General features: G+C 47.7%; 1 protein-coding gene across 15 annotated transcripts in view; it reads right to left on the bottom strand.

Moving 5' to 3' along the window:
• The window catches only part of TPM1 (tropomyosin 1), a 52292-nt gene that overhangs the window by 22583 nt on the left and 14633 nt on the right, over positions 1–15076 (bottom strand). For 11 of the 15 annotated variants that reach the window (XM_073619137.1, XM_073619129.1, XM_073619128.1 and 8 more), the window contains 3 exons: positions 1016–1149; positions 560–677; positions 323–393 (listed from right to left, as the gene is read on the bottom strand). In XM_073619137.1, the coding sequence (XP_073475238.1) occupies positions 323–393; positions 560–677; positions 1016–1149 (323 nt within the window). Of the gene's footprint in view, positions 1–322; positions 394–559; positions 678–1015; positions 1150–13089; positions 13514–15076 lie in introns of those variants that run through there. The other 4 variants (XM_073619133.1, XM_073619134.1, XM_073619131.1 and 1 more) reach the window with 4 other exon arrangements.

Genomic DNA, 15076 nt, shown 5'->3' with positions numbered 1-15076 from the left:
ACAGATTGTTCAATAGTTTATTGCAGGATTGTTAATCCAGTAAACTACATCTCATTCCATTAACACAATTCTCTGGAATGCATCAGAATATTTCCTAGTGTGAAAAATTACTTGTCAAGGCAAAGTTAGCTTAAACTACCAGGAGATTCATTTTTGTTTTTATATCCATCTTAGATAACACCAGCTTAGGAAGATCATCAGTGTTACATGCATAATATGGGGGTGCAAACATCTCCAGAGTGCTATGGAGTAAGGTTAAAGTGTGCAGAACAAATAAGTTCCAAGGGCTGGTCACATGCACTACAACCAAGTGGGCACCTACCTTTCTGACAGCTCAGCGCGTTCCTCTGCACGTTCCAAGTCACCCTCAATGATCACCAGCTTACGGGCAACCTATTACACAGAGGAGGTCTTTAGAAAGCAACTAAGGAAAAAAATGCATGCACACAATCAATGGTCATTTTAAAGCTGGCATGGCCTTTAGTGCTGGGGACTTGAATAAGGACTGGTCCTCTCTTGGTACATATCAGTCCAGAGATAGAAGATAAATGAAATTCACCTCTTCATATTTGCGGTCAGCCTCCTCAGCAATGTGCTTGGCTTCCTTCAGCTGGATCTCCTGCAACTCCATCTTCTCTTCATCCTTTAGGGCTCTGTTCTCAATGACTTTCATGCCTCTGAAATAAAATTTTATCACCACATGAGAAACCATTGCCACCATCAATTTCCTTTATGTAATGACACCACGACTGAAATGGGATGAGGTCGATTAAAAGTGTGCACAAATATTAAATCAGAATAAGTCCTTGCAAAACAAAAAAATGTAGCAGAACGTGCAGACAACACATTCAGCTACATACATTTTATATGAAAATAATGAAATGGTCTAGGCGTAATAACGGTTTAATGCATCAAAATTAAGAAATTATAGTCACATATGTTATCATGAAGCTGGACCCATAGTGGATTTGTTACCGTAAGTAAAAATTAGAAGAGAATCCCAGGAAACCCTCACCTTTCGCTCTCATCTGCAGCCTTCTCAGCCTCCTCCAGTTTCTGAAGAGCTGTGGCCAGACGCTCCTGAGCACGATCCAACTCCTCCTCAACCAGCTGGATACGCCTGTTCAATGAGGCTACATCAGCTTCAGCCTAGAATAACAAGAGTAAAATAGAATCATCAGGTAAAAAACAGGAGACTCTCAGGCCACATCCAGACTGCTGCAGTATGGTACCACATGGGTGTTTCAAGGGTTAGTTCACCTTTACAAAAAAACTGCCTATGCAGGTAAGGGGTGTCTGTAGATGAATACAAAAACATGTGCAGCTCTAAAGTTCAATAATGCCCTTGCTATAGGCCATTTACATAGCTCAAGAAGTCAGACTTGAATACTCTCAGAGCATATTGTTCGTGAAAAATTATGGACGATTAAGGTACATGGCCAATAAGCTCCCACTGCTGTCTCAGCCAATGAGAAGTCCCCAGACAGCGCGAGGCACTCATGCAAATCGCCGAATTAAGGTGGGGCTCAGGTAAGTATTAGGGGGGCATGCTGCACAGAGATTTTTTTACTTTCGTGCATAGAATACATGAAGGTAAAAAAACCTTGAGCCTTTAAGTGAACCACTTTAACGTGCGTTGCAGTAAGGCATCTCATTTACTCTGAATGGCTGTCCAACACCACAATGTATGCTTTAATGGACCTACAGCATTTGTCAATGCAGCACCAAAATAGGGCATGTGCCTAATGAGCTTGGAAGGCATGTTGAGGTGTCATTCAAAATGAATAGCATCGCACTGCACTTGGTCATGCACTATGGTAACACGTTACAGCAATAGTTTGAAAAGGCCCTCAAAGCTAGAGATCACCAAGTGGAATGTAATGCCATGTATGTAGTGGTGTTCCAGCTGTTATGGAAATTACATTACATGCTGACACTTGTAAAGCTATATAGACCTACAAGTTGCGTAACCTTGATGTAAAACCATGTAAGACAGTTAGTTTCTATAACAGAGTGTTGTAGGTTATGGCTGACAGAACTGTGCATAGCTAATGTTTGCTACATGTTAAGACTCCTAGCTAGGGATGCAACAAAGTTTCACAATCTATGTTGCAATTACCCAAGGTTTGTAGAAATGTATCAATCATAAATCACTTGTAATAAAACTTATGTTAAATAGTTATGTCTCCGTTATTAAGTGGCAACAGGGTGGAGTGCTCTAGTGTTATGATCTCAGTTAAGATTGATATATTTAACAAGATCATTTGCAGGGTTGCACAGTACATGCACGGGTGTATATACTAGTGTGTGTGTGTGTGTGTAGGATGTGGTTTTACACCTCTCAAACTGAATGCAAACATTTATAGGAACTTCCTCTTTCAGAGCAGGCTATTTACACATCTGTCGTTAAACATTTTTAAATTGCAGTCTCGCTGAATGATTAATAAAGAATGCATTATATTATCAGATCTGGCCATATATGAACATCCAGATTAGGTGAATTTTTAAGGAACGCCACATTCTTTGCACTTACAATGCAAGTCTCCATTGTCTGGCCACCAAGGCCAATGACATGTTTGCTAAGCAGTGAAGAACCCGCCCTGTAAAACTATGAGAAATGAACCCCCTTCTCTAAACCTGTGCACAGCTTTTTTCAGATTTGGAAAGAGCAGGGGGGGGGGGGGAACCACTGTCAGTTTTTTGTCCCTATTAGAAAGGTGGGGGGGATTGACTCCTCATTCTTTTACCCAAAGTATTTATTGCATTTCCCAGAGCCATCAGCCTCAAGCCATACAGTTCGGATGATAAAATTAGCACTAACCTCTTTACTTGCCATGGCAAAGCTAAGTGGATGAAACTAAAATGCAGGATGCTGTCAAGTTAACAATAACGTATTGTACGTGTAAACCTTTCTGTGGCCCATGCCAAGCAAACCAGATTTACTGAGTTAAGAGTGAATGCAGGGTGAGAGGTGAAACATGTGCTTGACAGAATGGAAATGAATACTACATGACAACTGATAAAGGATACAACTGAAAACAAATTAACTGTTGCATATTTCACCAAGTTTGCCCCCTTTTAGGCTAGGTTCAGACTTGATGCAGAAAACGGAGCGAATTCTGCGTTTCACGCATTGCAATCGCACAGCGGCCATACGATCTGTGGCAGTGTCCACTCCGGCATCATTTTCCATGACTGATGCAGAAGAGATGGCAGCTACTATGTGTGCATTGATTGGGGTGCCATTCTAAATCGGGGTCTCTAAACTTTCTAAACAAAGAGCCAGTTTTCCTGGCATCAGTGGGAGTAAACATCGCCACATTTGGGATCAGTGGGAGGAATAGTGCCCACATCATTGGTTTCAGTGGGAGAAATGGTGCTCCACTGTTGGCATCAGTGAGCAGAATAGGGTCTTTGATTAGTGTTCCAAGGGCTGGATAAATGCAAACAAAGGGCTGGGCTGGGGAGGGGGATCCCCTTTCCCCCCCCTCTACTGGGGGATCAGTGGAAAGAATCCCCTTTCCCCCTCTACTGGGGGATCAGTGGAAAGAATTCCACCACCCGCCCCCTCTACTGGGGGATCAGTGGAAAGAATTCCACCACCCGCCCCCTCTACTGGGGGATCAGTGGAAAGAATTCCACCACCCGCCCCCTCTACTGGGGGATCAGTGGAAAGAATTCCACCACCCGCCCCCTCTACTGGGGGATCAGTGGAAAGAATTCCACCACCCGCCCCCTCTACTGGGGGATCAGTGGAAAGAATTCCACCACCCGCCCCCTCTACTGGGGGATCAGTGGAAAGAATTCCACCACCCGCCCCCTCTACTGGGGGATCAGTGGAAAGAATTCCACCACCCGCCCCCTCTACTGGGGGATCAGTGGAAAGAATTCCACCACCCGCCCCCTCTACTGGGGGATCAGTGGAAAGAATTCCACCACCCGCCCCCTCTACTGGGGGATCAGTGGAAAGAATTCCACCACCCGCCCCCTCTACTGGGGGATCAGTGGAAAGAATTCCACCACCCGCCCCCTCTACTGGGGGATCAGTGGAAAGAATTCCACCACCCGCCCCCTCTACTGGGGGATCAGTGGAAAGAATTCCACCACCCGCCCCCTCTACTGGGGGATCAGTGGAAAGAATTCCACCACCCGCCCCCTCTACTGGGGGATCAGTGGAAAGAATTCCACCACCCGCCCCCTCTACTGGGGGATCAGTGGAAAGAATTCCACCACCCGCCCCCTCTACTGGGGGATCAGTGGAAAGAATTCCACCACCCGCCCCCTCTACTGGGGGATCAGTGGAAAGAATTCCACCACCCGCCCCCTCTACTGGGGGATCAGTGGAAAGAATTCCACCACCCGCCCCCTCTACTGGGGGATCAGTGGAAAGAATTCCACCACCCGCCCCTCTACTGGGGGATCAGTGGAAAGAATTCCACCACCCGCCCCCTCTACTGGGGGATCAGTGGAAAGAATTCCACCACCCGCCCCCTCTACTGGGGGATCAGTGGAAAGAATTCCACCACCCCCTCCCTCTACTGGGGGATCAGTGGAAAGAATTCCACCACCCCCTCTACTGGGGGATCAGTGGAAAGAATCCCCCCCTTTCACTGGGGGGGGGGGGGGGGGGGGGAGAAATCAAAGGAAATTGCACAAGGGACCCTTAACCTCTGGAGGAACCTTAGGGTCCCATGACCCCTGGTTGAGAACAGATAATTTCTCCAGTTTCCATAGGAAACAGCAAAACACTGCTAACTGCCATATGAAAAGTAACCAGGTGATAACTATTGTTCATGCATGAAGATCACAGAACTACAAAGGAAAAAGTCACTAAAGAGTTAAGCAGAAGACTTCACAAATCAGGTGGATAGTAGCTAAATATTTGCATGCTGTTTGAAGGACTGATTATATGGTCCTTTTGTAAAGGCTGCATTAACCATTAGACTACAGGAAAAAATGTTTAGTCAGCAATCCCCTCCTCCCCAAAAGGAGATTATTTAATAATCCACTAGCAGGCTGCAACTTTTCAAAATCGGAACATAAACCAGGAAATAAAGGAGGGATTGAGAGGTTTTGGCTATACACCAACATATCAGCACAGTGTTCATTTTTTCTTTAATCAAAGTGACTTTAACTAGACAACGCCTGGGAGAAAGTCGCCTTACAAGAATGAAATGCAATGTTAGCTCAAGTGCTTCCTGTTGTGTCACTGGAGTATTTGCGGCCTCTAGAGGGAAGGACACATCTATATAGTCGGTGACATGACAAGGCTGGACTTGTGGCCTTATAAGGCAAGGAAAGTTCTGCTACGACGCCGATCTCATAACTGGCCCTGCTCAGCAACTCCTACATCTTCTTTCTGAATGTGAATAAGGGAACTTGAAAGTGTGAGCAGACTAGAAAAAAAAACGGGATGTCATAACACTGTATAAACAGGCTTGCCAGTTTTACCTCCATCAATCATACACTTTGGAAGAATTCATTATTTTAATTCATTTCTCCTGTGTGAAGGAGGTAAGGGAATCTGGAGTGCGGCATTATCTCTGGAAGACGGGGCTCAGGTTCCCAGGTGGTGTGCTGGGTACCTAAGGCTACAGTTACTGATCTCAGTGGAAGGCCTCATACATCCCCATTATAAATGTCATCATATAGATGGCATCATTCACCCTGTGCACTTACCTGTGTTCAGGTACACTTAGAGGAAACTGAATTCTGAGCACCCAAGGGCAAACTAGATACATGGAAGGTGTCTAAATGAATGGAAGTCACTTTAGAGTATTAAAACCCTCACATTTTTAGGCCTCATGCACACGGGCTTCTAAAAATAAGCAGCTTTTTGGACAGAATTTGGAAGAAAAAAAAATGCCTGTTACAATACGTATGCGTGGTTATGCATGCATTTAATTGGAGTATAAATGCATTCTACTGGCCAGATTATTAAGTGGAACTAAAGGCAAAACTTTTTTTTAGTTTGGGATAGAATGGAGAGGGATTGGAACCCGTCAGGTTTTTATTGCTGTCTGTATCCCCGCTGGGGAGATTCATCCTCTCTATTTGTCCTGTTTACTCTTATTGAAAGTAAAAGAAAATCCCAAATTTTGGACTGTTCCCAGAAAAGTAATAGAGGGAAAAATCTTCTGACAGGGGTTATATAACCCTCCTTCACTGTATCAAAAAAAATAATAATAAGTTTTGCCTATAGTTCTATTTAAATGTATCCTGGCCAGTGATAACATGATAGGATTTCCCGAGCCCCCGCTCAGGTAGAGATGATCTTGGGTGTCGTCCGAAATTCATCTCTAGCTGAACTCCAAACTTGCATCTTTTTATTTTACTCTAATGAGCTGCAGGCCAGGTCATCCCACCCAGCAGTCCGCCTCTTTGTTTATGTGAGCTGCAGGGTGGAAATGAACCATTCCACAGCTCATTGGAATAAAAAAAAAAGAAGGAAGTGAAAAGGTCAGAATTTGGCCAGAGAGGAGTTCAGAGGATGCCCAAGCTCATCTCTACGCCTCAGGACTATACGTCCAATAAGTCTAAGAGCCCCCATCATAAAGCAGAGCTCCACCCAAAAGGGGAAGTTACACCCTCCACTAGCACATTTGCGTCTTTTTGGGGAAAGGGAAATCAGGTACCTGGTTTTGACAGGTACCCACGGAGATTGGAGACAGAAGTTTGCCACCCCCCCCCCCCCACCCCCAGTCTTATGGTACACATCATAGGTTCCAGAAGACTAAGGGGCCATTTGCAAGGTGCAGCACGGCCTGTGCAGTAGGAAACCAGCTGTGAAGCCGTAAGGCTTCACATCCCGTTTCCCTTACCTGAAATGCCGGTGCCTGCACCCAAAGTCGATTGTATCGGCTCGGACATCACTGGATCCCTGGACAGGCGAGGGTCCTTATATTAAAAAAAGTCAGAAGCTACAAATACTGTAGTACTTTTTTTGGGGGGCGCCTGAAGTTCCTCTAAGCTGGCCATGTACCAACGAATCTGCCAAAATTCACTAAGTGGGTGACCCTGTAAGGCCCCCATTCCCCACCCAACATCCCTCATCTGAAAAACCAAAGGAGCTGGGTGGAGAATGGTCATCCAAACAGCAGTCAGATGCAGATGCTGTCCGGTATTCTGACAGCTGACGCTCGCGGCTGTCAGAATACAACATGGGCAGGTGGGATTCATCCAGCCAAACTGTATAGTATGCATGAGAAATGTATTTGAATTTCTTTGCTCAGCCTGCCAGCTGAATGAAAAATATCTAATAGAGTATGGCCAGCTTTAGTGTACGGCCTGTGCTCTCTAAGGGTGGCACTATAGGACCCCACAAGGTAATGCAGCCAGAGCAGAAAGGCAAATCTACGGCGGGATTTTTGGACCTACTGGATGAAGAAATACTAACAGACAAGGTAGGCACCCAAGTATACTGCTATAATTTCTATTACAATTTTAGAGGTTTAACATCACTTTAAATGCAGGTGAATCTGATCCTGGAAGTGTAAAGTCGCTTTATACTTCCCAGATGATTTCTCCTGTTTAAACCCAACACAGGAGGCTCATGTGAACACGGCCTTACACTGTAGGTAACAATGGTATCAAAGAACTTCTATTTACTTACTCCTGTACAGGAAGGCTCCGTTAGGCTTTCTTGGCCTCCAATGAACCACAAGACAACAATACACACTCCATGCACCCTTCCAGAGTACATCAGGGGGATTTATGAACATCCATACCAGACTCCTGCATTCTGTCTTATGAACAGGTTTGCCGTTTTCTATTTCACGCAAAGCGCTTCTAGTAAACAGCCTGGCCATAGTATAGTGACAGATGAGAAACAGTGAGTGTAGGAGGCACCACACCCCAGGTAGATGGGGAGATAAGGAGTTAACTCTGCTGTCCAGATGAGCCATGTTGCATGCCTAACATTCTCAGGCCTCACCGTCCCTCCCTCCCCACCCTCTCTGCCTGGAAACAATCTGCCCTGGAGGGTAGATACTACACACACACCAACTGCAAGCTCTTGGGACCAACTACTATCATCATCGTACAAACCTGACAAACCTGAACCTCATGCAAGAAATGTACCGTGAATTCTGGAAAAATATGACTAAGGGAACAGACTTTATATAAAAATTAATACAAATTTAGATTGTAAGCTCCTAGGAGCAATGCATGCCCTCCTAAAGGAGGCCGCCACTATACAATCAGATTGTACAATCTTCTTTAGATCCATCCATCCTGCCTGATTGGATACAAATGGAATGGGTTATTTATGTGTATCCTTATATAGTTAAGTTATAGTAAATCTAAAGCTCACCACACAACCTGCAATCTGATTGTACAATCTCCTTAAGAACCAACCAACTATGTGGCGCCAGGGCCTGTCTGATTGGAAAGAATCTAATTGAGTTGTTTAGGTAGCTCCTTATATTACACAGATTTGGGGAATCTAAAGCTCATCATACAGCCAGATTGTAATGTTTATGGCAACCCTTAGGCTCATCACATACAGGCAGTCCCCGAGTTACGAATAGGTTAGGGACTGTAGGTTTGTTCTTATGTCAAAAATGTTCGTAAGTCGGGAGCACATGCGCAGAATGGCAGAGACGGTGTTTTCCGATGTTCGGGCAAGTCGCCACGCATGCACAGACGCTGTTTTTCCGATGTGAACATTGGCCCTGCATGCGCAGAACGGCAGCCGCCTCCCGTTCGTAAGTAGGAGTCGTTCGCAAGTCGGATGTTCGTAACTCGGGGACTGCCTGTACATGTTACCATCTGATTGTACAATCTTCTTTAGATCTAACAATTATGTCGTGTAAGGGTCTATCCGATTGGAGACAAACTGAATAGATAGTTTAGGTAGAGATTACATAGATTTAGTAAATTTAAAGCGGATGGTAGAGATATTGGATGGTCAGATTGTAAGGTGTGTGGTAACCCGACGTGCTTGTTCACACTTGTGGCAACCCCTGGTCCATTTCCTCTTCACCGCCTGTTTTAACTGTAAAAAGCTGCACTATATGTGGTTGTAGCACAGCTCCATTTTCTTGAATGAGCGGCACTTGGGAGTGCTACTGTCTGCCAGATGTGACAAGGGGTAGAATTTTTAATTCATCATGCCTACATACCTATCTGGCTGCTGTTGCCACTTTAGGGCCAGTGCAACACCGGCACGCATTCCTGTGCGTTTTCTGTGTTCCGGTTTTGCAGCTCATTCCTTAAAATGCTGAAACTGTAGCACCAGCGCTACTTTTTCACAAAGCACTGCACCAAACCACACAGTACAATGCGATTTGGTGCCTCAAAACATGCTGCATTTGTGAGATGTATGTCGGGCGCCATTAAAAATTCTTTGTCACCCACATGCTTTTGCAAGGGCAATGTGTTCACCTGTGATGTGGGAAAGGTGTATGGAATGTGGCGGTCCTGCACCCCACCACAAGGGGTGTTTCACACCAGAACACGGTGTGGAATAGGTGCATTTTTGTGCGTGTTTTCTGCACTGCAAGGGAACGCTCTACCCTTGCTAGATGTGCGTGGGTGCCATTAATTGTTAATGGCACCCTAAATGCATCTAGCAAATGCTGCGTTTTTGCTGCCACCAAACTGCAGAGTACTGCAGTACTCTGCAGTTTGGTGTGATTTTTTTTTTTTTTTTTTTTTTTTTTTAAGTTGTGTCTGCCCTACTTTGTGACTATCAGCCACTGAAATGAATGCGCTGTCAATGTGTGCATTCTGGTGGGAACTGGATCTAATTGGGCAGAAGTCAAACCAACACGCCCGCGTATTTATATGGTTCCCTGTGTGAAAGAGCCCTATAGGAGATTGTACAATCTGACTGTATGGTGTATAGCCTGCTGAACCTTCCTATATTGAACCGTCTATGTATGGTCTCCTTTTGTATTGTACTGTGCTGCACAACCTGTTGGCACTACATAAATCCTGTATTATAAAATAGTACAATCAGGTATTAACTGCTGGATCACAGGACTTATATCAGACACCCTCTACTTACATGCAGAGCAGAGGTCGGGGTAATAGAGCTCAATGATTAGGCATTGGGGTAATAGATCAATGTGATAGAAAGGGGGGGGGGAGAAGAGGCCAATGTGATAGAAAGGGGGAGGGGGGAGGGGGAGAAGAGGCCAATGTGATAGAAAGGGGGAGGGGGGGGGAGGAGAAGAGGCCAATGTGATAGAAGGGGGGGGGGGGGAGAAGTCAATGTGATAGAAGGGGGGGGGGAGAAGTCAATGTGATAGAAGGGGGGGGAGGAAAAGAAGTCAATGTGATAGAAGGGGGGGGGGGGAGGAAAAGAAGTCAATGTGATAGAAGGGGGGGGGGGGGGGGAGGAGGAAAAGAAGTCAATGTGATAGAAGGGGGGGGGGGGGAGAAGTCAATGTGATAGAAGGGGAGGAGGAAAAGAAGTCAATGTGATAGAAGGGGGGGGGGGGAGGAGGAAAAGAAGTCAATGTGATAGAAGGGGGGGGGGGGAGAAGTCAATGTGATAGAAGGGGGGGGGGGGAAGAAGTCAATGTGATAGAAGGGGGGGGGAAGAAGTCAATGTGATAGAAGGGGGGGGGGGGAGGAAGTCAATGTGATAGAAGGGGGGGGGAAGAAGTCAATGTGATAGAAGGGGGGGGGGGGAGAAGTCAATGTGATAGAAGGGGGGGGGGGGGAGAAGTCAATGTGATAGAAGGGGGGGGGGGGAGAAGTCAATGTGATAGAAGGGGGGGGGGGGGGAAGAAGTCAATGTGATAGAAGGGGGGGGGGGGGAAGAAGTCAATGTGATAGAAGGGGGGGGGAAGAAGTCAATGTGATAGAAGGGGGGGGGGGGGAGAAGTCAATGTGATAGAAGGGGGGGGGGGGAGAAGTCAATGTGATAGAAGGGGGGGGGGGGAGAAGTCAATGTGATAGAAGGGGGGGGGGGGGGGGAGAAGTCAATGTGATAGAAGGGGGGGGGGGGGAGAAGTCAATGTGATAGAAGGGGGGGGGGGGGGGGGGGAGAAGAAGTCAATGTGATAGAAGGGGGGGGGGGGGGAAGAAGTCAATGTGATAGAAGGGGGGGGGGAAGAAGTCAATGTGATAGAAGGGGGGGGGGAAGAAGTCAATGTGATAGAAGGGGGGGGGGGGGGGGAAGAAGTCAATGTGATAGAAGGGGGGGGGGGGGGGAGGAAAAGAAGTCAATGTGATAGAAGGGGAGAGGTCAGGCTAGGGTTGCCACCTGTCCAGTTCAGGTTTGGAATCCTGTGTCCGGGTTTCAGGCAGCCTGAAACCCAGACCCATTATTCAAACTGGACTGTGGCTTCCCAGCAGGGTCGCTGGCTGCAGTTGTCTAAGCTGAGTGTGTCTGTTACACTCTTTCACACTGCCCAAGGCCAGCACTAACACCCCCCCCCCCCAAACACACACAGATGGGAGGAGATATAGGGCTCGATCTGCACCTCCACCCCCCCCCCCCCTGTGTATGCCCACACTCCAATCCTCTGCACTGTGCCTCAGAAAAGTAAAGTGGGGGCTGGAAATCAGTGCCCCCCTTAAATCAGGGTTCCCAGAGCATCCCTTATGTTGGAGCCCCCAGAGTTCTCCCTTACATCAGAGTCTGTAGAGTCCCCCCTTACAGTGAAAGGGAACTCTGAGTTCAGATGTAAAAGGGGGACTCTTGTTATTAACTTCATATGATTAGTAATGTTATTTAATAGCAAAATATATGCATAGTTTATACTATAAAAAAATAAATAGCTGTGTGCCGCTAAAGTGTTTGGGTTTGACTTAAAGAAAAGGTGGCAACCCTAGGTCAGGCATTGCCTGATCGGGGGGGGCAAGAGATCAATGGATTGGGGGGGGGGGGGGGGGTGACAAGAGATCAATGGATTGGGGGGGGGGTTGACAAGAGATGAATGGATTGGGGGGGGGGGGGGTGACAAGAGATGAATGGATTGGGGGGGGGGGGGTGACAAGAGATGAATGGATTGGGGGGGGGGGGGGGTGACAAGAGATGAATGGATTGGGGGGGGGGGGGGGTGACAAGAGATGAATGGATTGGGGGGGGGGGGGGGTGACAAGAGATGAATGGATTGGGGGGGGGGGGGTGACAAGAGATGAATGGATTGGGGGGGGGGGGGTGACAAGAGATGAATGGATTGGGGGGGGGTGACAAGAGATGAATGGATTGGGGGGGGGGGGTGACAAGAGATGAATGGATTGGGGGGGGGGGGTGACAAGAGATGAATGGATTGGGGGGGGGGGGGTGACAAGAGATGAATGGATTGGGGGGGGGGGGTGACAAGAGATGAATGGATTGGGGGGGGGGGGTGACAAGAGATGAATGGATTGGGGGGGGGGGTGACAAGAGATGAATGGATTGGGGGGGGGGGTGACAAGAGATGAATGGATTGGGGGGGGGGGTGACAAGAGATGAATGGATTGGGGGGGGGGTGACAAGAGATGAATGGATTGGGGGGGGGTGACAAGAGATGAATGGATTGGGGGGGGGGTGACAAGAGATGAATGGATTGGGGGGGGGGGTGACAAGAGATGAATGGATTGGGGGGGGGGGTGACAAGAGATGAATGGATTGGGGGGGGGGGTGACAAGAGATGAATGGATTGGGGGGGGGGGGTGACAAGAGATGAATGGATTGGGGGGGGGGGGTGACAAGAGATGAATGGATTGGGGGGGGGGTGACAAGAGATGAATGGATTGGGGGGGGGGGGTGACAAGAGATGAATGGATTGGGGGGGGGTGACAAGAGATGAATGGATTGGGGGGGGGTGACAAGAGATGAATGGATTGGGGGGGGGTGACAAGAGATCAATGGATTGGGGGGGGTGACAAGAGATCAATGGATTGGGGGGGGTGACAAGAGATCAATGGATTGGGGGGGGGGTGACAAGAGATGAATGGATTGGGGGGGGGTGACAAGAGATGAATGATCAGGGTGATAGAGATGACAGCTCAGCAGCCCCCCAGGTGGTGGAGGTCCTCCGGCACACGTGACCATTGCTGGATACAAAGTTCCCGGGGTCGGTTGATGGGCGTGGCCGGTCCCCGGTATTATGGGATAGGTGGGGGTCACACACACTCCGGTCCTCTTACCGTCTCCCTGTGCTGCCTCTCGGTGTCCCGCTCCCTCTGGAGCCTCTCCGCCTTCTCCTCGGAGCTGTCCGCCTGCTCCTGCAGACTCTTAATCTTCCTCCTGACCGCCTCCAGTGAAGTCATCCCGGCCATGTCTGTGCGCTGTGTGCGGAGGACTTCCGCCTGCTCCCCGGACTCTGGTGACTCCCCGGGCGGGCCGCTCTCTCCACTCTCACTGTGACTCGCTCAGTCCGCACACAGGAAGTCTCCTCCTTACATAGGCTCCGTCCCCTATCATTAACCCTCTTCTCACACCGACTGTTGGAGGGCTCTGCCCGCCTCCCGTGCTGTGTGTACGGAGCCTGACACTGGAGGACCCCCGATAGAGGAGAGGAGGGGGGAGGGGGCACTACTAGCCGTACACACCACACACACCTATATACAGGACTAAGAGAAGCCGTCCTCATACAGGTAGAGGGGGCATTGCTGCCACCTGGTGGCGGGATGGGGGTAATACAGCTTCCAGGTAATGGCCCTGTACATTCATTCCTTCTCACCATTGTGAAGATGGGGGAAGTATCAGACTGATACAAAAAAATAAATATGCTTCAGTTTTTATTTTTCTAAAGGCTCCATTCACACCTCCACGTTCAGGGAACACGTGCAGAAACCCCCATTTCTGTGTGCGTTCCTGAAAACACGCCATGCCATTATTTCTTTATAGCCCCCCAAACACAAAGTTGTAGGAGCTTCTCTGGTGTGTTTGGTGTAGGTGGGGCAGCCTGTTCAGTGAATGGACTCCCCAAGGTTGTCACATAAATGCACAAATAAAACACTCACACGACTCGCACGTCATCACGCTGGTATGAATGAGGCCTAAACGATAAGTCCGCCTTTTGCAAAAAAAAGATAAATGCACCCATATTGATTAAAGTGGTACTAAACACAAAAGAAAACCTTTATTATATTGCAGTTTTCTAATTCTTCGATGTGATTGCTGCAATAGTTTTCTCTTTTAGGCTTTTTTCTTTTATTTTCAACTAAAGATCTGGCCAAAAAGTCTGTTGTTTTTGATCAGAAAAAGCTGTCCTGCAGATGTAGCAGTTAGGCTGGGTTCACATCTCTGTGCGGAGCGGTTCACAGCAGGAGTCTGGTGTGTCCCTGTTCACCTTTTCAGGTCCGATTTCGGTCTGAATTTTTGGCTGAATTCGAAACCAGAAAAGGACCAGAAGACGCACAGGACTTCTGTGCATTTCGCTCCACAGGCGCTCCGGAGCTGTGCGAACCGGCTCCATAGAGACATGCGAATTGGATGCGGGGAATTCGCAGTAGTATGAACCCAGCTTTAGAGGGATGAGACAACCCATTTACCACTGACAGGGGTGCTTAAAATGATCAGCTTTTATTTATTTTTGTAAAACCTTCATCCCCCAAAGGAAAATAAATGTTTGCTGTAACTGAGTATAAAGTGTTAGCAGGAGTTTGGCATCAATTTGTTAGTGTATCTAAATCTGCTAGTCCAGCTAACACTCCCCTCCCCCAGACTGACAGTGCTGCTGTCCAGAGGTGCCCATGTGCTCCTTCATCCAGAGTGGGGGCACTCTAATACAGGAGGCGTGTTACTTGCCTGATCACAAGGTGAAAACAGAAGTAAAAAAGACTAAAAAAAGAAAACGAATGCGGCCACCACATCTAATGATTGGCAAGCTACAATATATACAATTTCTTGGTTTTGGATATAAGACTGCTTTAGGGACTCATACACATGGGCACATTCACCCATACAGATAAACACACTGTGTATTTTGTGCCCCGGATGTCCTGGTGCTGTGCACAGCCACTCATACACATGAATGGGTGCAAGCGGCTGTACACAGCTATGTGCCACTACTTGCGTAAAGTGGCACATGTACATAGACGTCATGTCCTAAAATGCAGATCGTGTATGTTTGGGATTTGCATCTGTGCACAGGCACCACATTAAAATAGTAGTGGCACTTAGCTGTAT

This window comes from Aquarana catesbeiana, linkage group LG03, assembly GCF_042186555.1.
Source record: "Aquarana catesbeiana isolate 2022-GZ linkage group LG03, ASM4218655v1, whole genome shotgun sequence".
NCBI classification, from domain to species: Eukaryota; Metazoa; Chordata; class Amphibia; order Anura; family Ranidae; genus Aquarana; species Aquarana catesbeiana.
The sequence above is the reverse complement of the archived record's forward strand: the minus strand, read 5'-3'. Positions and strand labels throughout refer to the sequence as shown.